Source organism: Elephas maximus, chromosome 5, assembly GCF_024166365.1.
Source record: "Elephas maximus indicus isolate mEleMax1 chromosome 5, mEleMax1 primary haplotype, whole genome shotgun sequence".
Classification (NCBI taxonomy): Eukaryota; Metazoa; Chordata; class Mammalia; order Proboscidea; family Elephantidae; genus Elephas; species Elephas maximus.
In genome coordinates this window covers 50,498,814-50,522,901 of record NC_064823.1, presented here as the reverse complement: position 1 = coordinate 50,522,901, position 24,088 = coordinate 50,498,814, and the positions used below count along the sequence as shown (strand labels likewise).

General features: G+C 37.8%; 1 protein-coding gene across 1 annotated transcript in view; it reads right to left on the bottom strand.

Annotated features, from left to right (window-relative positions):
- SLC39A8 (solute carrier family 39 member 8) overlaps positions 1-24,088 on the bottom strand; it is a 79,821-nt gene that overhangs the window by 10,378 nt on the left and 45,355 nt on the right. Inside the window, exons 3-5 of the mRNA XM_049885628.1 lie at positions 23,774-23,943; positions 20,968-21,090; positions 20,078-20,245 (exon numbers count right to left, since the gene is read on the bottom strand). Of these exons, the coding sequence (XP_049741585.1) occupies positions 20,078-20,245; positions 20,968-21,090; positions 23,774-23,943 (461 nt within the window). The remainder of the gene's footprint in view (positions 1-20,077; positions 20,246-20,967; positions 21,091-23,773; positions 23,944-24,088) is intronic.

Sequence of the window (24,088 nt, the reverse complement as noted above, 5' to 3'; positions counted from 1 at the left end):
AAGTTTGTGGCAGACAGAGATGTTATAAGGAGCTTCTGGCAAGCCCTAATCAGAGAATCACACAGTGCAACCTCCTAGGATTTCAGAGTAAAGCCATGTCCTTTTCTGCATTAACTATTCTCTTTTTGAAAAGCAGTTCCTGACTTGCTCCTGGGTTATCATAGAGACTGATTTTCTGCCCATGGAATGCTAAGTGACTTTGGGATCTGAACTGCCCAACATGAACTGGATGCTGTCTGATCCAGCGTACCTTGAAATCACATATTCCCATCAGCATTCCACTATTAAATGAAAGAACATACTGAGGCTGGTCTTGACTCACGGATAAATTGTAATAGTAGGTAATCCAGACTCTCATGGTATCTAATCCTAATGCTTCATCTCCTCTTCCTCAAACAACAATAATACTTCATGGGGAGTTCCCTATGGCCAGTGTGATGGTTAATTTTATGTGTCAGCTTGCCTAGGCTGATTCCCAGGGGCTTGGCCAGGCACTGACTGATTCCTGGTCCATAATATAATGTAACCACCTTCCATGATGTGAGCTGATGTGATCAAACAATCAGTTCAAAGGGGAGTTTCCTTGGGGGTGTGGTCTGCCTCCAAAATATAAATGGATATTCTGACAGAGTTCTTTCTCTATCCATCTTTTTTCTCTCTCCTCTCTCTCTCGACCTAGCAGTCTTCTCATGGCCAGAGCTATGGATCTTGGGACGCAGGCCTGCCACCGGACCACAGATTTTGGACTTGCCAGTCTCCCACGATCTTATGAGCCAGCAGTGTTCCCCAGCCTGCCACCTAACCTATGGATTTGGGACTTGCTAGCCCCCAAAATTTCATGAGCGGCTTCCTTGAAGTAAATCTCTCTCTCTCCTTCTCTCTCTATGTGTGTGTGTGTGTTTCTCACTGGTTCTGTTTCTCCAGAGAACCTAAGACAGTCAATTAACTGAGGCTAGATCTGTAGGTGTGCCAGCACCAGTCAGCCATACAATCTTACTCATAATAGACATAAAATACAGTGATAAAGGGAAATCCTCCAAGTGCGTAGAACTTTGAGTGGAATATCTGATTTCTAGCTCTAGAGAAGAAATGGCCTGAAGTAGAGATTTACACAAAATTATGGGTGAGTGCTAAGGGCTGGTCAGAGATTTGTAAAGAATAAAATTGGAAAATTGATGGCAAAGATATCTGGAAAGAAATATATGGATGAACCTCTTGTAACAGGAACAGGGTGTGAAGATAATTTTGTTACATGAAATCTCATAAGAGTTTATCATAGAAGATAACTTCTTAACAATGTGAACTTGAAGATCTGATTGTAAATATCACTCTTTCTCTTTATCAGTCATCCCATTGTTTGCTTAATGGACCCACAAAGGGGCCATGGTGGTGGGGAAAGAATTTATTCATGGGTTCAGTGTCCTCTTCGCTTACTAAGAGTGATCTGGCTTGCCAACACTGAATAAAGCTGATAATAATGCTGAGCCCCAAAAGGGCACCACTGCCCAATGGGACAGGAGGGACCAGATGGATATGTGTGGCAGCAGAGCGATTACATCATGGTATCACATTGGATCTCTCCCATCCATACCTTTGGACTCAGAAGGATATACATATATGATATGCCTTCCCTGGCTTAGGTGCTTCTGCTAGGACTATCATTCATGGGCTTACAGTATACCTGCTACCTAGTCAATGTATCCTGCACTAACTGCCTCCAAACAATTTTTCAGCAAAGAAAATGAGACAAAGGGCTCAATCCATAGAATTCACTGGTCATATCATTTGCCCCTCATAGAAGCAACTAACTGAATGCAACTGTGGAATGCCCTGCTAAAGACTGAGTCAAGGTGCAAGCAAAGAGATAACACCTTGAGAGGCTGGATTTCTGCCCACAGCATGTGGATACGTTTTCAACTGGCAGCCAAATATATGGTGCCATCTCTCTGCAGAGGATACACAGATCCAGGAACCAAGGGGTGCAGGTGAAAGTGGCCCATCTCACTTTTATAACTAATAACCCACTTGAAGAATTCTTGCTTCTTGTCCCCAAGACCTTAGACTTGGTGAGTTTGAAGGTCCTAATATTGAAGGGAGTAATGAGTCCATCAAGAAATACAATCATTTTCTGATTAATTGGAAGTAGAGACTAATTCCTAAAAATGTGGGTTCTTTATGCCTCTAAACCAAGGTCTAAATGAGAAAGTCACTATGCTGGCTAAAATAATGACACTCAATTATCAAGGAAAATTGAGTCGCTGCTACAGAATAAGGACAAGAGCAATGCTTGGACTCAGGGATTTCAATGGAGCACCTCCTGGTACTCCCTTCCCAATAGTCCTGGTCAAGGGAAAGCTGCAGACAACCAAGGACTCATATCTTGCAGGTATGAAGGTTTGGGTAACAGACCCCACTTGGAAAGGGACCCCAGCCAGTCACAGTGACAGCAAACAACAATGTAATCATAGAATGAATAGTGGAAGGAAGCAGCTATGATTATCCACTTACGCCTCACGACCAGCTATTGAGGGGAGGAGCAGCTATAATTTATGTTCTTTAACTGCATCTTTTCTCCATCCTCGTCTGCCAATGTTTTATATGAAGAACACTGGTGGTGGCCAACACTTTAGTTTCAGGTTACAACATTACTGAAATGACATCATGCAGTGATGATGACTTTATGCATTGCTTGTGTTGGGGCGTGCATTTTTCACCTACATGAAGGACAACAGTGAGGCTGATGGAAAAAAGGGGTGGAATATGCCAGATAGCTTTCATTTTTCCCTCCAGATCCATTTTCCACCCTTCTCTTTCCAGCTTTCTGCCCCATGAGACCTGTATGAACTCTATCAAAGGATTCACATGGCCCTGGCTTCCAGTTGGTTCCAGCCAAAGAGCTCTTAACACAAAATTGGAAGGAGGAAGGAAAGGAAGAGCGAGGCATTTATTCCCTTGGTTCCCTTCTTGATGGGAAACTTAGGCTGACTATGTCCCCAATTAAAGATTGCTGCTCCCCTCACAATGGCTTTCTCTACAGGACTAGCTCCTTCCAGGTTCTAGTAACTTCTTTCTTTCTTGCCTTTGGACATATGATTGTTAACAGCTCCACTATTACTAGTCCCAGGTTACTACACTCTCCCCTACATCCCACCCACAGTTTTGTAAATTGTCCCTTTGGGAGTAATCCTCCTCTATTTATCCTAATTTAAGTGTAAATTGTCACTTTGGAAACAAGCTTTTCTCTATTAATCTTTAATTGAGGGTGCCATCTCTTTCTGGAAAGGACACCACTGATTCCAAGTCTAATGCTCATTTCATAACACAACACCCACTGACTCTATATTTACTATTGGTGTTGGCAAAAAAAAAAAAAAAAAATATTGAATATGCCACGGGCTGCCAAAAGAATGAACAAATCAGTCTTGGGGAAGTACAGCCAGAATGCTCCTTAGAAAAAAATGGCATGACTTTGTCTCACTTTGGAAATCTTATCAGGAGTGACTAGTCTTTGGAGAAGGGCATCATGCTAAGTAGAGCGTCAGCAAAAAAAGAGGAAGACCCTCAACAAGATGGACTGACACAGTGGCTCCAATAACAGGCTTAAACACAGCAATGATTATGAGGATAGCACAGGACCAGGTGACCTTTCAATCTGTTATATATAGGGTCGTTATGAGTCAGAACCAACTCAACGGCACCTAACAATAACAACAACAGTGGAAAAAGTAACATAAAGTATTATATATGAAAATATATGAAGAGTTAAAGTCACTCTACAAATGTAAAATTTTCATACGCTTTGTTTTTATGGCTAGATTTTCCAGTAATTTCAATGTTTATACTTTATTCATGGTGGTTTTTTGGTCTTCCCCTTAGCTATGAAAAGCCAGTTTCAGCTTACAATAACCAAACTTAAACTTCATATAAGAAAGGCAAAATGAATTTAATCTTTAATGAATATAACTAGATATAATTCAAGTGTATTTAGCCTCTAGTTATTTGGTTTCAGAAAAACCCCATACCTATTTCTAAAACTCTGCTAATGAAAATAACCATTAACAGGAAAATAACAATTTCCAGAAACCTTGAAAATTATTTCCTTTCTCCATACATTCTGTGGGATGTGAGTAAAGTTGTTTTGGTCTGTAGGAGCTGAAATAATTGCCTTTCGTTTTCAATGTGGGACCATGTCATTTTACAGCCTTGAAAAAATAATAATTTAAGGGAAACCTGAGGGATTTTCAAGAAATCAACTACTATTTTGCCAATGGAATTTAAAGTATACACTAATTAAATATTTACAGTTATCCTAATGGACTGTCTATTTACACTACTCTAAGATTGCCTACTGTTGGTACGGCTAAGGATAGCATTAATGCTCTTGTACATTCAGGAAACAGAATATCACTTCTTATAAAAGGCCTGAATAATGTAATGTACTCCCCAGTCCACAAAACTCTCATTGTTACTTAGGAGGCATAAAGGGAGTCAGAGGCACCAGGAATTGGGTTAAGTTTCAATGTCCACTGGAGAAATTGGTTGCTAAACCAAAACCAAACTGTTATGGATTGAATCGTGTCCCCCCAGAATATCCAACAACTTGGCTAGGTCATGATTCCCAGTATTGTATGACTGTCTACTATGTTATCATCTGATGTGATTTCCCTGTGTTGTAAATTCTGTCACTATGAAGTAACAAGATGAATTAGCAGCAGTTATATTAATGAGATCTACAAGATTAGATAGTGTCTTAACCCAGTCTCTTTTGAGATATAAAAGAGAGAAGCAAGCAGAGAGACAGGGGCACCTCATACCACCAAGAAAGCAGAGCTGGGAGCAGAGGTGTCTGCACTGAGATGCTCCCAGACCAAGGTAAGACTGATGACAAGGACCTTCCTCCAGAGTGAACAGAGAGAGAAAGCCTTCCCCTGGAGCTGGTGCCCTGAATTTCGACTTCTAGCCTACTGGACTGTGAGAGAATAAACTTCTCTTGAGGTATTTCTGTTATAGCAGCACTAGATGAACAAGACACAAACCCACTGCCATCAAGTCAACCCCAGCTAAGCAACTCCAAGAAGAATGAATACCCACATGTATATGGCACATTATGAGAACTTTAAGCTCTCCTTAAACACAATAATGTTTTCTTTTACGCACGTGATTTGTAAGTATATTTTTCATGCAGGACAGTTTTTCAACCTTAATACAGTAACTGTATAAAATTTTTCTTTCAGTGGCAACCTGTAGTCTTTAAAATATGGTAAGTATCTTGTCTGTTTTGAAGGGGATATGACAATGAATCTACTAGATGGAAAATCCTGGTAAAAAGTAGATCTCTGACTCATAGCAACCCTATAGGACAGAGCAGAACTACCCCATAGGGTTTCCAAGGAGCAGCTGGTGGATTAGAACAGCCAATCTTTTGGTTAGCAGCCGAGCTCTTAACCACTGTGCCACCAGGGCTTCTCAGGAGGCTTAAAGGGAGTCAGAGTCACCAGGAATTTGGTTAACTTTTAATCTAAGTCAGAGAAATCGGTTGCTAGGATCCTAAAAATCAGTATTCCCCAAAGACAGGAATATCTACATTTCTATGGAAGCATCAAGGCTTCTAGAATAATTCAGATGAGGAAACAAGGTAAGATGGGGTGGGGGTAGGGTAGAGGAACTGACCCCAAGCAAAAGCCGCCTGCTGTGTATTTACTATTTGACATGAATTATGTCAAGGACTGAACAGCAGAAGATTCCATCGAATGTACAACAATGATTGACTAGGCCTGCAGAAAAAATGAGAGTGCTGACTGCCAGATAGGATGTAGAAACACAAGCCTTTGAGGGCTAGGAACTTGGGAAAAGTGGTAAGAGCAAAGAATGATAGATGCGAAGAGGAAAGAGAGCAACAAGTATCTATAGCCACCATGACAGAACCACCAATTAGGGCCATAATAGAGGTGGCAAGAGGCAGGCAATCTGCCAGCAGAGAAGGGAGCGAGTAACACAGAGACAGAAATGAAAATTATTCTCTTTGAGGAGGTAGCCAGCACACTGGTCTGTATTTAAATAGTTCTGAAAAACAGAGACCGTCTTTGTATGTAGAGAGTGAGGGGTAGGGGCTACAGAGAGGATTAAGGTACCAGGACGTTAATCCTTAAAGGTGTCACCACGACATTCTGAAGATTTACTGACTGGTTTATGAAAATAACTTTTATAGTGGGAAATTGAGCACAAAAGATACAGTATATACTACTAGTACACAGAACATAAATGATGATGATGACAGTACTAATAACATGCCCTCATATAGCACTCACAATGTTCCTGGCACTATTCTAAGCATTTTACATGTATCAAGTCATTTAATCTGTACAACAAAGCTACGTGGTTATAATTCCCATTTTTGGAAATGAGGAAACATTAGCACAGAGAGGATAAGAAAACTTGCCCAAAATTATACTTGTAGAAAGGAACAGAACCAGGATTTGCAGCCCTATGCCAAACAAGCTAAATTTGTGATCTCTAGCAGATAAGAGATCTTATTTCCTGTGTTGTTCATGCCTGTTTACCCAGTATTTAGCACTGCAGGCACTCAGTGAATATTTGTTGACTGAATAAATGAAAGCATGGTTTCTCATCACAGATTCACAAATCATTGTCAAATGAATCATCTATCCCAGTTTTTCTGAAGAGCAAACACATGGACATTTACATACAATGTGAAAAAGGTGAGCACAGAAAAATGTTCATTAATCAATTCCAAATCAGTCTATGTACATAAAACTCAGAAAGTGTACAGGTGTTTGTTTCTGTTTGTTCGTCGTTGCCAATTCTTAGCGACCTAAAGTTATAAAAAAAAAAAAAAAGTTGTGGAGCAGGATTAAAAGTTCCTGGAGAGCAAGAATTATTTTTCATTTTAGTCCAGAGTTTAACACATATTAAATGTTCAAGAAATGTTTTCTTATCAATAAATGATGGGAGAGGGGCATTTACTGTGCTGAGCCAAATGGAGAGGTAGAATATCAAAATTACTCAGAGTCCACAGAACTCAGGGCGCCTCCACTTTTATCCCAGTGATCTCTAAATGACAGAAGGTTTTTATCAGCAGTCATCTTGCATCTCAGTTTATGAGACAAACATTTATCAGAAAATTATTTTGAAAAAAAAATTTTGAAGGAGTGCTTAAAAATAAGAACAGTAAAAACAAAGGCAACTAACATTGTTGAGTGCTTGAGTCGGAATTGACTCTACAGCAACCAGTTTGTGTTTTGGGGGGTTTACTGTTTTCTAGGTCTTCTCCAAAATGTCAAGAGATGAACACTATCACCCTTATTACAGATTAAGTAAATGAAATTACCTTGAGGTAAAAACTCCACCAAAGCCACAAAGTGAGAAAATGGAGAAGCCAGGATTTGGCCCCAAGCTGTTTAGCTCCTCGGTCCACTCACTAAGAAGCAGACAGAGTGCTCAAGAGAACTGTGAGTTCATTCAGATAAAGAACTGTTGAGCTCAGGAGTTCACTGCTACAACCATGGTTAATTTATTGATATTTGCCAGCCTCCATCCTAGAACACGCCAGTGATTCAAGTACTCCTGATTTTGAGTAGAATGGAGTCAGCTGATGTTCTGAGGTTTGTTAACACCTCAGACACATTTTAAAAAATATCTCTAATCGTTGGGTTGAGGGAGTGACACTGTTCTGGAGCTTTCAAATCTATATAACCTGTTGTTTACAGACTGCAAGCATGGATGGAAAAATACAGTCGTTTTCTTGACTACCTCTTCCTGAGTCTGTTGCAATTAATGAAAAGTCATCTTAGAACCAGAGGTTTATTTATTATCAACAGTATTCAACTGTTTGAACACAGTAACACTTTGAAGAAGGATTACTACCTAGAAATTTCTCTGATGTCATTGTATACCAGCCTCCACTGTGTCCTAGCTACTCTGACATTCTTTCAATTCCCAAAACCCACCAAACTCATTCCCACCCTAGAGACTTTGCACTGGCTGTTTCCTCTTTTATAATACTCTTTTCCCTTATCTTTGCATGGATAGTTCATTCCTACAATTAAAATTTTAACTTAAATGGGTACGTTTCAAAGAGGCCATCCTTGGTCACCCAAGTTAAGTAGGCCCAGATACCATCACTTCACCACATTTTAATTCCTATGTTATTGGGCTGCACACCTCACTGGAATGAACCAAAGTGAGAGCAGGAACATTTTCCATCTATTTCACCACAGTATTTTCAGGGTATAGACTAGAACCTGACATGTAGGAGTGATCACTTTATTTATGGTGAGTGAATAAATGATAGAATGACTGACTGACTACCATCTTCTTCTGCCCTTTAATATAATTCACTTATTTAACTTACAGATCAAAATGTCATTCTGAGCATGAAATGTTAACACAAAAGAGGTGTGATGTATCATGGAAGCCCAATTTAAGATCGCCATTATTGTAACATCAAAGTTTCATGACACTCAAGCTTTGGTAAAATTAACAAATGATAAAATAACTCAGAGAAGTTATGATCTATTTTTTAAAAAGTGATGTCTTCCCAGTAAAGGTTTGTAACAATTTTACTTCCCAAATGTAAAACAATCTCTAGACTTGAGTTTTTCTTTTTCTAACCTAGAAAACTGTTAAATATTATGCTCACTTCAGTTTTTCTCACACATATTTTACAACCTAGTAGTAAGAGAGTCAAGCTTTCGGGACCTTCATTTGCTAATGTGGCACGACTTAAAATGAGAAGAAACAGCTGCAAACATCCATTAATAATTGGAACGTGGACTGTACGAAGTATGAACTAGGTAAATTGGAAATGGTCAAAAATGAAATGAAATGCTTGAAGCTCAATATCTTAGGCATTAGTGAGCTGAAATGAACTGGTATTGGCCATTCTGAATCAGACAATCATATGGTCTACTGTTCTGGCAATGACAAATTAAAGAGGAATGGCATCACACTTGTCATCAAAAAGAACATTTTGAGATCTATCCTGAAGTACAACTCTGTCATTGATAGGATAATACCCACATGCCTACAAGGAAGACCAGTTAATAAGGCTGTTATTCAAATTTACATACCAACTACTAAGGCCAAAGATGAAAAAATTGAAGACTTTTGCCAACTTCGGAAACTCTGGTGGCGTAGTGGTTAAGGGCTATGGCTGCTAACCAAAGGGTCGGCAGTTCAAGTACACCAGGCACTCCTTGGAAACTCTATGGGGCAGTTCTACTCTGCCCTATAGGGTCGCTATGAGTCGGAATCGACTCGACAGCACTGGGTTTGGTTCTTTTTTGGTTTTGCCAATTTCTGCAGCCTGAAATTTATCAAACATGCAATCAAGAGTTACTGGTAATTGGAAAGTGAAAGGTGGAAACAAAGAAGATGGATCAGTAGTTGGAAAATAAGGCCTTGGTGATAGAAACAATGCTGGAGATCGCATAATAGAGTGTTGCAAGACCAACGACTTCTTCATTGCAAATACTTTTTTCAACAACATAAATGGCAATTGTGCATGTGTACCTCACCAGATGGAAAACACGGGAATCAAACCGACTACATCTGTGAAAAGAAAAGATGGAAAAGCTCAATATCATCAGTCAGAACAAGGCCAGAGGCCAACAGTGGAACAGACAATCAATTGCTCCTATGTAAGTTTAAGTCGAAGCTGCAGAAAATTAAAACAAGTCCACGAGAACCAAAATACAACTTTGATTATATCCCACCTGAATGTGGAGACCATCTCAAGAATAGATTTGACACATTGAACACTAATGACCGAAGACCAGACAAGTTGTGGGATGACATAAAGGACGTCATAGATGAAGAAAGCAAAAGGTCATTAAAAAGATAGGAAGGAAAGAAATGACCAAAATGGATGTCAGAAGACACTCTGAAACTTGCTCTTGGACACAGAATAGCTAAAGCAAACAGAAGAAATGATGAAGTAAAAAGGCTAAACAAAAGGTTTCAAAGGGAAGCTCAAGAAGACAAGTAAAATATTGTAAAGAAATGTGCAAAGACCTGTAATTGGAAAACCAAAAGGGAAGAACACGCTCCGCATTTTTCAAGCTGAAAGAACCGAAGAAAAAATTCAAGCCTGAAGTTTCAATTCTGAAGGATTTTATGGGCAAAATTTTGAACAAGGCAGGATGCAACAAAAGAAGATGGAGGGAATACACAGTCACTGTACCAAAAAGATTTGGTCGACATTCAGCCATTTCAGGTGAAGTCCAAGCTTCACTGAAGGCACTGGGGATAAACAAGGCTCTACGAATTGATGGATTACCAAATGAGATGTTTCAAGGTGCTCACTCATCTATGCCAAGAAATTTGGATGACAGCTACCTAGCCAACTGACTGGAAGAGATCCATATTTGTTCCATTCCAACAAATGGTGATCCAACAGAATGAGGAAATTATTGAACAATATCATTAATATCACCCACAAGTAAAATTTTACTGAAGATAATTCAAAAACAGTTGCTGCAGTACATTGATGGGGAAATTCAAGCCAGATTCAGAAGAGGATGTGGAACAAGGGATATCGTTGCTGATGTCAGATGGATCTTGGCTGAAAGAAGAGAATATCAGAAAGATGTTTACCTGTTGAATATGTAAAGACATTCAACTGTGTGGATCATAGAAAATTAAGGATAACATCACGAATAATGGGAGTTCCAGAACAGTTAATTGTGTCATAAGGAACTTGTACATAGACCAAGAGGCAGTCCTTCGAACACAAAAGGGGATACTGTGTGGTTTAAAATCAGGAAAGGTGTGGGGCAGGGCTGTATCTTTTCACCATATTTATTCAATCTGTATGCTGAGCAAATAATCCAAGAAGCTGGACTATATGAAGAATGGGGAAATAGGATTGGAGGAAGGACTTATTAAGAACTTGGAATATACAGATGACACAACCTTGCTTGCTGAAAGTGAAGAAGACTTGAAGCACTTATTGATGAAGATCAAAGGCTACAGCCTTCAGTATGGATTACACTACAACATAAAGAAAACAAAAATCCTCACAACTGGACCAATAAGCAACACCATGTTAAAGGAAGAAAAGATTGAAGTTGTCAAAGATTTCATTTTACTTGGATCTATAAACAATGACCATGGAAACAGCAGTCAAGAAATCAAAAGATGTACTGCACTGGGCAAATCTGCTGCAAAAGACCTCTCTAAAGTGTTGAAAAGCAAAGATGTCACTTTGAGGACTAAAGTACACCTGACCTAAGCCAAGATATTTTCAATCGCCTCATATGCATGTAGAAGTTGGACAATGAATAAGGCAGACCGAAGAATTGACACCTTTGAATTATGGTGTTGGAGAATACCGAATACACCATGAACTGCCAGAAGAACAAGTTTATCTTGGAAGAAGTACAGTCAGAGCACTCCTTGGAAATGAGGATGGCGAGACTACATCTCACGTACTTTGGACATGTTATCAAGACGGACCGGTCCCTGGAAAAGGACATCATCATGCTTGGTAAGGTAGAGAGGGTCAGGGAAAAAGAGGAAGAGCCTCAATGAGATGGACTGACACAGTGGTTGCAATAATGGGTTCAAACATAGCAACGATTGTGAGGACGGTGTAAGACCAGGCAGTGTTTCCTTTTGTTGTACACAGGGTCACCATGAGTTGGCACCGACTTGATGGCATTTAACAACTGTAAGAAAATGACCTAGAAAGCATCAGACCAGAGATCCGTATGGTCTACTGAACCCTCAACGGTAACCTTTATGGCAGCTTTCTCAGCTATTAAATGTCTGACTTTAATTCACCTTCTCTGAGTTGCTATAAAGGTTTAATAAAGTCACATTCATTAAGCTCTTTGATATTCCTAAGTAGAAGACGATTCAATAAAATAAAGTCTGTTCTTTTTTCTCTGAATGTTCTGATATGTGATGACAGAAATGAAAAGTGATAGCCCAACCACTTTTAAAGAGAATTGGGCTCACATGTTTGTATTTCTGTTCTACTGATAAGAACTTAAAATTTCTTACAATACTTCTGAATAAATTAGGCCATTGATTAACATGGTGGATAAAGTTAAAGACAGGAAACAGTCACCACTTAATTAAAATAAATGAGGAGTCATTAATTTAACTGGATTGAGATTCTCAAAGGGGGACTGAAATTCCTTATCTTCAAAGCAGACATATAGTAAAATCAAGTTTCACCACCCAATCAATGATCTTGACTCTAACCTGAAGGCCCATTTCTTAAGAGTGAGCAATTACTTTGGTCTTCAGACATCTTTAATTCTTCTTTTTTATTCACTAATATTAAGCACGGGGTCAGCAGAAAAGAGGAAGACCCTCAACAAGATGGATTGACACAGTGGCTGCAACAATGGGTTCAAGCATAACAACAATTGTGAGCATGGTACAGGACTGGGCAGTGTTTCATTCTGTGGTACATAGGGTCGCTATGAGTCAGAATCGACTCGACGGCACCTAACAACAACATTATCAATGTAGTAACAATAGTTATACAAGTGATAGTTGTGACCTGGACATTTCCATCCAACATAAAGCTGAATAGATATGGATATAAAAATAGATGGATATCTATAGGTAATTGTGTGTGTGTACATGCGTGTGTGCATGCATGTGTGTGTGCCCGTGTGTGTGTCTGTGTGTACGTGTGACAATCCGCTTATACTCTATTACATAGTGTCAAACTCAGAAAGCATTTTGGCAAGACTAGGCTCCACTTTTGGTATGCTTTTTGACTTTTTAGAGTTTAGGATCTTCATTCTGGGTTTTAGTACAAGAATAAATACAACACAAAATAAAAGAATATAGCATAAATTCTGTCTCCCTAAGTGCCTCTCTCTGGGACATGGACTTCATTAGTACAACAATAAAATACCTCATGCTCAGGCAAATTTCCCATCATGTAATCCACTGAATAAAAGTTACTCACCAGGTCCTGGTCCAGAATTCCCAAACTGCAGAATGTAGCATGTAAAGAATATAGCACTACATAAATATTTTTAAATGAGCAAATTGCAAAAGCCAAAGAAAAGAAAGAGACCTGTTTTGGCAAGTCCCATAATTATGACATGGACATTCTTTATAATGCAACATGAAAAAACAAAAAAAAACCTTGAAAAAGCTGACATTAAAGAAGCATCGGCAACGGAATCTGTATTTAAAAAAATTTCCGTTACATATGCTGATTTACAACTGGGCTTTCTACATAATGAGACTAAACAACTCATTCTAATGCCCGGAATAATTTACTTGAACCTCTGATTTTTTTCCTCTCATTTTTCAAGAGAAAAATGTCTTGGCATTTCAATTTTTTTGTATCAGTCAGCACGCATACTAGAGCAACACAGCAATTCTTCATTATATTAATAGGTAAAAATTAACTTGACACCAAGCCTAATTGTGTAAAACCTCACTAATTCTTCTAAATAGGGATAAGCCCTGCTTGATTAGTGGAAGCAATTTACTGTAGAACATGTTCAGATAAACGCACTTTTATTGCTTTTCAGGAACTCACACTAACAAACTGGGCACCAGCAGCAAGCACACAGTGTGCTAGAAGTCCCAGAAAACCTACCACAGTGTATGGATAAAATTAATTTAGCATATCAATTACGTAACAGCAGCTTGGTATTTCCTTAGATAACATAAAAACTTTGGGTGCAATCTCATCTACGAATTGTTTCAAAAACAATTTTTATAGATGCTGCCCAAAATGCTTTACAGACCAGCCCATAAGCAACTTTTTCATTGCTGTAAAAAATATAGATGACGCAATATTTGCCAATTCAACATGTCATTTGTACAATTCAGTGAAACCAATTACATCAATCGTGCAATCACTACCAATATTCATTCTATAAGCAAATTTTGACAAAACATAAATTTATTTGCTCTGACAAATTAGTAGAGCCAAAATTAACACGACTGCACTCTTCAGACAACTCTCGACTCACTACATGCTGTACCCTGAGCTAACTGTTAGAAATAAATACCGATTATAGCAATGCCCCCATTAGAAAGTTAGTGTCATGTTTATGGAACAAGCATGGATTTTGGATGCAAGACTCCAGGAGCAGATCTTATCGCAGCCTTGCCATTATACTGTGTGGACTTGAGTTACTCATCTGAGTCTTAATTTACTCATCTGTAAATAGATCAATATTTCTTTCACAAGGCCAATGTGGAAATTAAGCTTAAGCTCTAAAGCATCTAGACTGTCCCCTCTATTCTTATACATTAGGTTTTTGTTTTTTTTTTTTTTCCAAGTACTTCTTACATAAGAGGGTATTAGCTGGGAGGTCATAGAGGAGCTTCACTGGGTTCATGAACCGCCTTAAATTGTATGCAAAATTTGGTGAGTCTGCATATTCTTTTGGTGCAAAAGTCAGTGGGTTCCATCAAACAGCTTCCTAACAGGAAAAATTAAGAACTATTGCTCTATAGAGATTCCTCTCTTAAATTTTTCAAAATTAGAAATGTTTAAATATAATAATTAGAAGTATTCTAATTATTAGGTTAGTAATTAGGTTACTGTTTTACCTAATCTTATTTGCCTAGCAACTTCCTGCCCATCTTTAAAGACCTCTGCGAGCATCACCTTGTCAGTAATTCAACCATGACTGTCCCTGCATCACTTCCCACCCCAACTTGTGCCATATCTTTCCCTCCACGGTAACCTGATCATGCTCTCTACTACAGTACTTATGGAAACCCTGGTGGCATTGTGGTTAAGAGTTTGGCTGCAAACCAAAAGGTCGGCAGTCTGAATCCACCAAGTGCTCCTTGGAAACCCTATGGGGCAGTTCTACTGTGTCCTATAGGGTCTCCATGAGTCAGAATCAACTTGATAGCAACGGGTTTTCTTTTGGTTTGGTATAGTACTTATCACACTATGCTACAACTAGTTTTTACATGTCTACAAGGAGCGCAGGTGGCACAACAGTTAAGCTCTCAGCTGCTAACCAAAAGGTTGGCAGCTTGAACCCATCCGGCGACTTTGAGGGAGAAAGACCTGGTGATCTGATTCTATAAAGATTACAGCCTAGAAAACCCTATGAGGCAGTTCTACTCTGTCACATGGGTTCACTATGAGTCAAAATCAACTTGACAGCACCCAATGACAACATAAGAACCTGTAAGGGATGATTCATAAAATTTCATTTTGTACCCCCGATACCAGCCACATAGTAGATGTTCAAAAAGTATTCATCACGTGAATAAGAATTTTTTTCTTACAAAACTGAATTTATATTTGGATTTTAGTAAAAGCAGTCATTTTAATTGATAAAAAAAGAAAAAATTATTGCAAAAATTTAGGCAACAATTAGAACCCTAGATTTTTGATTCCAAGCTAATGCAACAAGGCAACCACCCTTGTTGATGATGACTGGAGATTTACTCTGTGAAGCAATTGAACCAGAGAGACCCTCAATTCAGCAAAACTGAAGAGTGCAGTGAAGCACAATGCTAAAGACAGGGGACAAGGTCAAAATACTTATAGCGCCCCAGCCCCCTTCTCTTCCTACCCCACTTTCCAACAGGGGCAGCCAGGAATATACTCCACCCTTCCTACCTCCAGGAAGGACTGTGGAGAAAACAACCACCCAAGAGAAAAGATCAGCAGATAATCCACACACACATAGAGCTTCCAATCAGTTTGCTTTCCAATTTTCTCTGCAAATTTATTTTATGGAAAGGCATACATTTTGTCTGTTCTGTCCCACTGATGTATCCCCAATGCCTAGAATAGTGCCAAATACATATTAGGTACTTTATGACTACTTGTTGAAGGAGCCATGGTAGCACAGTGGTTAAGTGCTATGGCTGCTAACCAAAGGTTTGGCAGTTTGAATCCACCAGCCACTTCTTGGAAAACTTATAGAGCAGTTCTACTCTGTACTATACGGTTACTATAAGTCAGAATCGACTTGATGGCAACAGTTTGGTTTTTGGTTTTTTGTTGAAGGAGTACAATATATTTAAAATATGTGGGATTATCAGGGGGACCCAAGCACTTCAAAACTGTTATCTTTATATTTGTAGAGTTATCACTTCATATCAGTTATTAACAAAGCAATTCTCCTAAACTTCGTTTTGCAGCTAAATTCCACTTCATTGCATCTCAGTTTTAAATGGTAAAATCCACGAGTCGACCTCTCGAAATGGCTGATTGTAATTTTTCTTTTACTAGAAAAATAGTCGGATCATATCACTTTACATTTATTGGGATCTATTCTTAATTGGAAGAACAAGAGATTTCATTTAGAAAGAAAGAGACAGCTAATGGACTGTTGAAGGAATGAGCTAGATGGTCCCTCTAGTGGTCCTGAAGAGCTAACACACATCCCAAAGGACCTAACATTTTTAAGGAATCAGTACCTAATATGGTCCTTCTAATGCTGTGGGTGGAAACCCTGGTGGCATAGTGGTTAAGTGCTATGGCTGCTAACCAAAGGGCTGGCAGTTCGAATCCACCAGGCGCTCCTTGGAAACTCTATGGGGCAGTTCTACTCTGTCCTATAGGGTCGCTAGGAGTTGGAATCGACTCGACAGCACTGGGTTAATGCTGTGGGTATCAGGGGTGGTGTGGGAGGGGATCTGCCAGTTTCATAGATACTGAAATTACCCCTCCACGTGTCTAAACAGAAAAGAGAGAGAAAAGAACAAGGCAATTGTCACAGGGTATAATGTTTATGTAAAACATTACCTAGTGGCAATAACCAGAGAAATGGAATCCTGGGCTCTCCCTTCCCTTCCTCCATATGTCTTCTTACTTCCCCTTTACTACCCTACCTTTCCTCCAAAACATGGGCACAGACACACAAACACACACTCACACACCACACGAACTGTTGAGCCTAACATTTATTGGGTCTGGAGCAAGAGCCTTTCATCATTTGTCTAAATATTTGGAAGTTATAATAAAGTTAATAAACTTACATAAAACACCTGCTGTTCTCCTACTGTGACAAATATGCCTTCATGACATTTTTTTTAAATGTACATAAAGCTATGATTTTTAGATAACTGAATATAGACAAAATACAAAGACTATTAAATTTAATTATTGTATATCTGAATATTCTATGATGGGGGTAGAATTGTCCATATATATAACAGAATGTTATAACATAAAATAAAGACATTCCTAAGTTATACATTTTAATTATTCTATAACATTTATTTTGTTCTGCCATTTCACTAAATCAAGAATTATACTGTTATAATCTAGATTATAATTGTAATGGTAGATGATAATGGTAATGCCAAATTAGACTACTTTTCTTAGCTCCTAATTTTTAGATAGTTTTGTATTATTTTCAATTTGTAGAAATTACACTCTGTTGAGGCAGTAGCAACTGGAATTGCCAATAAAATTCTTAAAGCAATCCCTGGGTTCAGAAATGAACCATGAATTTTACATACCATGTTCTATCACTGTAATGTCACTTTGAGGTTAAATTATTATCATATGAAATATTAGAAAATATTTTTTATTATTAAAATCACTGTCACTTATATTGCAATATCCACTTTCTTTTAAAACAATATCTAGACCTTACAGTATTTCTTGCAGCCCTGGGGGTTCAGTGATTAAGAACTCAGCTGCTAACCAAAAGGTTGGCAGTTTGAATCCACCAGTCACTCCTTGAAAACCATATGGCGCAGTTCTACTCTGTACTATAAGATCGCTATGAGTTGGAATCAACTCGATGACAATGGGTTAGGATTTGAGTTTTACAGTATTTCTTAAATTACACCTCTTTTAATTTTTTTATTTAAAAAAAAACTGAATAGCACTGTTGCTCAATCTGTTTGAATCTTTCTTCATTTGAGATTATATCTTTAATGAAAATGGAAAGAAAAGAGTCTCCATGAGAAACTAGTTTCAGGGCTATATGGCTCATCTCAAAGCCTGTTGCGTGGTTGTCATTTTACCATTCCCCTTCCCTGATTTCTTCAGCTGGACCTCTTATTGCTAGGAGCATACGCCCAGAACCCTAGCTTCATTCCACCTTCTCACTAGATTGGTAGTTTACCTAGATTTACAATTCCACGATTGTTTCCATTTAGAAGATTGAAGGAATTGTGCCACTGGTCTCCAGTGTCAATGTTGGGAAGTCCAATATCATTTGCTTCCAGTTCCTTGGTATGTGACCTGTCTTATCATTCTCAAAACATTTAGAATATTCTTCGCCCAGATATTTGCATGGGTGGCTCTTTCTCATCACTGAATTCTCTGCTGACCTCTTGGAAGACTTTTGTTACCAACCAATCAAAAAAAAGCCTCCACAAGTCATTCTCACATCGCCCTGTTTTATTTTCATCAAAGTATTTATTGCTCCCTGATAGCTTCTTGTTTTACTCTTTTCTACAGTCTGTTTCTTCTGAATAAACTGTAATCTCCATATTAATGTTTCCTTCTCAATCTCCAGTGCCAAGGACGATGCCTGGCATATAGCAGTTACTCAGTAAATATTTATTGAATAAATTAATGAAAGCCTGTACTCTAGCATTACTGCCAGAAGTAGAGTAAGAATGGACTCTTGACTGATATTTCTAAATTAGGTATAAGAGCATCATGTGTAGGATTTCGTCTTTGTCAGGATGCTTAGCTTTACTGTAAACATGTCTTCTGGCCATAGCACATCCAGTATCTGAAGAATTATTCATCAGTGTTTAAACCAGTAACACAGTTGACCGACACTTCCTGAATCACCTGTCAGCAAATTCAACCATAATTTTGCTATGATCCAGTATTTACCAAAATCTTGCATAACGCAACTAGAATTTTGATAGTGTAAGGATGGTTTTTAACTATCATTCTCTAGGTTCTCACTGCTATGTCCCTGCATTAAATTATATCATCAGAAAGCAATGTCTTTGGCCAAATTATCTTCCTTCTTATAAAAATAAATATTTATCATGTTAAGAGTTAATGCCGCCATCTTGTTTCTAATAGAGCAGTGACACGTGGAAAGCTGTACCAAAGCGTGTAAGAGCATAGGCTATAGCTTCAGATGACCTCAGTATGAATACAAGCTTCACCACTTATGAACTATGTGTCCTTGGATTTGCTGCTTAACCGCTACATGCCATAATCTCCTAATTATAACAGTCCAACAATTCTAACAGTAGTGTCCCCAATTTATTATGAGGATCAATGAGGTAGTTCATGTAAAGTAGTAGGCAAAGTCTTTATACATAATGAGTATTTTAAAAACCTTAGCTGAAATTATTATAAGAAATTATCTATTTAAACATTTCTATACCTTTTGCAAAATCTTAGCTGAAAGCACTATTCATTACATTACATAAAATAAATTCCTTAATTAGGTGAGAATTATATGATCGATCACGTTTTCTTTCCAGAGGGAAATCCAGGTCATGGTCTTTTACCATAGTAACTTCTATTCTGCTTTTTTGTTTTTTTTTTTTTAAGATAGCTTCCTTTTCCTTTTTGAGTTTATTTTAATTTTCCTCTTTCATATTGTGTTTAACTTCATAACTTATGGTTCTGCCATTTACTAGCATAGAGACCTTGTAGAAGTTATATAAAATTTAAAGCTTCACTTTCTTCATCTGTTAAATGGGCATTGTTTTGGGCACCAAAGACAATGTCATACCAGTATCTCTTTTTTAATAACCACTCCTCTACTCCATCCATACTCCACTGGGAGCCATATAAGAGGCCCAATTTTCTAAGCACTTATTATTTGTCTGGAAGTGGACATCTAATTCAAGATGGGCCAGGAAGACACTTCTGAGGAATTTCAGATTTAGTACTGAGAGAACTGCCTTCCGGTGGCTGAAATTATAAGACATAAATCTCAGGAGTTGCTAGTAGCAATGTTTTCCGCTTATGGAATGAGTCAGTCCACAGCCAAAGAAAAGAATGATACTAAGACCCAGCTTTACATTCCATTTATTCCACATATCCAGGAATGAGCCTGATATATACTTAAATGTACAAAATATTGGCTTGTCCTCATTTATGGAAGTTGATACATAGTATAAAGTAGGTAGTGTAATAAAGAAAAAAGTGGAATCAGCATACCTGTAGAGATACGACATCGACATTATCAAAATGGATGTGTCCATTAGGTTCTGTGACAGCAGGATTTGCATAGCACGTAACACCATTGATGGCAGGTAACGTTTTGGGTTGATGGGTTTTTTCCTGAGGAGGGCCAAAGTCATCACTTGCAAAGTGGGTATGATTATTCTACAAGCAGGGGAAAAAAAAGCAGAAGTTATAGAAAGATTTAAAAAATTAAAAAAGATGGCTTCCACAGACAAGAAAATAGAGTTTACTCCTTTTTGTTTGTGAGAGGAAATTTTTATGCCTATTCTATATGTGGTAGCCCTGGTGGTGCAGTGGTTAAAGCAATCGACTGCTATGTGAAAAGTCGGTGGTTCGAAACCACCAATGGCTCCGTGGGAGAAAGAAGTGTCATTCTACTTCCATAAAGATTTACAACCTTGGGAACCCTATCAGGTCGCTATGAGTCGGAATCGACTCAACGGCAGTGGATTAAAAAAAAGACAATAATTGGGAGTGGTTTATTCTATATGTATTCAATGTGATCTTTTTAGATTTATAAATTTCTCTTCCTTTCAATATTCTCTCATTTTCATTTATTAGCTTCTGCTGATTCTTTTTTCATGTTAGGCAGATATACTTTCTTATTTTGATGAGCATGAACGGAATATAAATTATGCACATCTGTAATTTGGCATTAAATTGTTAGTACTTGTTTAAATTCTACACTAAGAATCAAGTATTTCTCTTATACTTGTCAATACATTGACTCTTTTCTTTCTCCTCACATTCACAAATCTAATAACTGGACCTTTCACACAATCCTAAGAATAAATTCCATGCCTTTATTTGACTATATAAAGTAACTTTTGTTAGTAAAATATCAAATGTATTAGTCTATTTACTTGACCATATGTCTTCAATAACATCTTAAGCATTCTTTCAACAAAGAAAAATATGTAAAATCCACCAAACACAGCAGCTGCTTTCTCAACATAGTTGTCAACTTTGGGATCGAATCCAAATGCCTGAGGAAGGAAAAAAAAAAAGGTAATTCAGGTAAAATCAAATAATTTAACTTGATTTCTGGAAAATAATACCATATTTTCTCAGCACATATTTTCACCAAAGTTCTAAGCCTATCTTCACATCCAGATAATATTGAGAGTTTACCTGCCAAAATCACAAAACAAAAACTCTGAAATATGAGTAACAAAACTGCAAGGGATAGCATACAGACCTTATAAACAGAGAAAGTCCCATTAAAGAAAGACACCAAAGGACCTTATAGTTGCCTAGCGATAGCACCTACAGAAATTTTTGCCTTGAAAAGCAAACTATTAGCAGTAAATAAACAGCACTGATTCCTATCTTCAGAAGACGGGATTAAGTCTAGGTAATGAAGATAAATGAGATGTTGATGACCCAGTTTCTCTAAAAGTAATATATTTGCCCATCATACCCAGAGTCAAATTTTTAAAGTAAATATGGTAGGCCACTTGGATAACTGTTTCCCTAAGACAGATCCTCTTATACCTAGTGGGTCCCATGAAGTCATAAAGAAATAAATAAATCAAGGACTGGAACCAAGAATAAAAAAGATGATTTAAGATGGATATCTCACACACACACACACACACACACTCACTCACACACAGTAAGAATGAACTAATCCATTGTTTAAAGGACCAAAGGACAAGAGTTAGAGTTTGAGCTTATAGAGTCAAGATCCCCCTAACAGACAAGAAACATAAATTTAATGTAAATAAATAAAACAGGAAGAGAGCGTAATGCACAAAAGCCGCAGCTTCCACCCATCCCACCCATCGCACATCTCCCCTCAGGCCAGCAGTCTAGTACACAGGATGCCTGGGTCCTTGTTCTACATTTGCTTCTGCTAAGACCTCACAGCCAGATCTTCATCTGAGTGACCTCTCAGTCCCCATTTACACAGCACAAAAATGGTGTAAAAATACCTACTGCATATATTTAATACAGCTGTTATGAAAAAAAAGAAATAACAAAAAGGAAAGAAAATTGCCAAAAACAAGGAAAAAAAAAGAACTCTGCATGGAAATTTGAGAATTATTGCAAGAGTTCTTTAGTGCTTATGTAATTCTCTGATCACTTCCGTAATTCCTTAATGATCATAGAAAGGCAAAAGAACATCCAACCATAAATGTTTTTGAAGGGGTTTCTTATTTTCCTGGTAGACGTCTGCAGCAAAATAACAAACCTCAAAATCACAGATGTGGAATGTCCAGTACACATGCAATATCAGTTTAATTTAATTTGACCCACAAGACACATGTGAGATATCAATATAATTAAAACCAAAAAAAACCAAACCCAGCGCCGATCGAGTCGATTCCGACTCACAGCGAACCTATAGGACAGAGTAGAACTGCCCCATAGAGTTTCCGAGGAGCACCTGGCAGATTCGAACTGCCGACCCTTTGGTTAGCAACTGTAGCACTTAACCACTACGCCACCAGGGTTTCCGGAAATATAATTACACATATAAAATTATATATTATACATATATTATACATTATATTTAATATAATTAAAGCACATATAATTTTACATATGTAATTATATTAAACACTTTATATATAATATATGTAATATGTATTTTTATATCAGAAAATTTGCATTATAATCCCAGCTTTGCTACTAGCTGATTATATGACTATAATCAAGTCATTTAACGCCCCCGGACTTCAATTTTTTTTTCATCTCTAGAATTAAGAGTTTGAAGTAGATGTTCTCCTAGGTCTTTTCTGCATCAAATAATAAGGGCCAGGCCCAAGAAAATGTGCACCCACTTTTGTACATAGCTGTCAAAACTGAAATAGGCTTTAATTAAAATTTTGAGATGAAGTTGGTATTCTCATTTGGAAATACCACTTTCTCTTTGTTCAGGGCTTGTCCCTCCATCTCTATGTATGCATGGGCATGGAGAGATACAGTCCATGGTACAGATATTCCTCTAGTTCCCCTTGATGGCTCCCTCTTATTAACATCTCTTTCTCTTTCTCCTCCTCATCAACTTCCCCTCCCTTTTCAACTCATTTATTCTCCCTCCTCTCTGTTCCTGAAATTGAAGTCCACAATATAGACTTTGAATAAAACACACATATTTGTGGGTAAATCGAGTAGTGTACTGTAGTCAATGTCAGATCAATAATGCTTCATATCAAAAGAAAAATAAGTTGCTGTTTATTTATTGGCCCTAAATTAATTTTCCCACAGTCAAAAAGGAAAAGAAAAGGCTTGTGAATTGTGCTTTATCATCCAGTCTTTTACAGCTGTAGTAAATATATGAGGGAATTTTATGGTGTATCGTCAGTAAATTTGACATTGTGTCCTCCTTAGAAAATAAATAATGAAATGGTGTGTAGAAAAACTAAATTTGCCAAATGCAAGGCAGAATGAAGTTTTAAAGCCCTCCAAAGTGTCCCAAAGACGTCTGAGCACGTACTGGTGGCTGGCCTTCCAGAATGTTAATTTTGTCTCCAACACTGACATCCACTGCAGCTGGGGACAAGCTTTTACATTTGCTGTGATTCAGCGTTCTCTTATTCAAAACACTATAAACCAGATCATAAAATGCTGTGAGAATTATGGAGGCTAAAAATGTACAAAGCCCTAAAACTTAAAAAAAAAAAAAAAAAATTGTTCACAGAAACAAATAGCCCATATCCTTACCTCTGGAATAAGTTGAAAAATTGCATTTGAAAACAGGGTCCCAATAGCCAGCCCCACAAAATAGGTCAAAACCTTAGGAAAATAAGGTTTCTTTATCAATGGAGTCAAGACCAATCCAAGAAGAGACGCCAGATTAATAATCGTCACTGACAGGAATCCATACCCCCAAACTGTGGGTGGGAGAAAGAAGAGAATAGACATTAATCAGCACAAATGAGCCAAATGAAGTCTTATTGTACAGTAACCTTGAAACAAATTTCTTCTTTAAAAACTTGAAACAGATTTCTTCCTTAAAACAAAATCTTCTCTACAAAA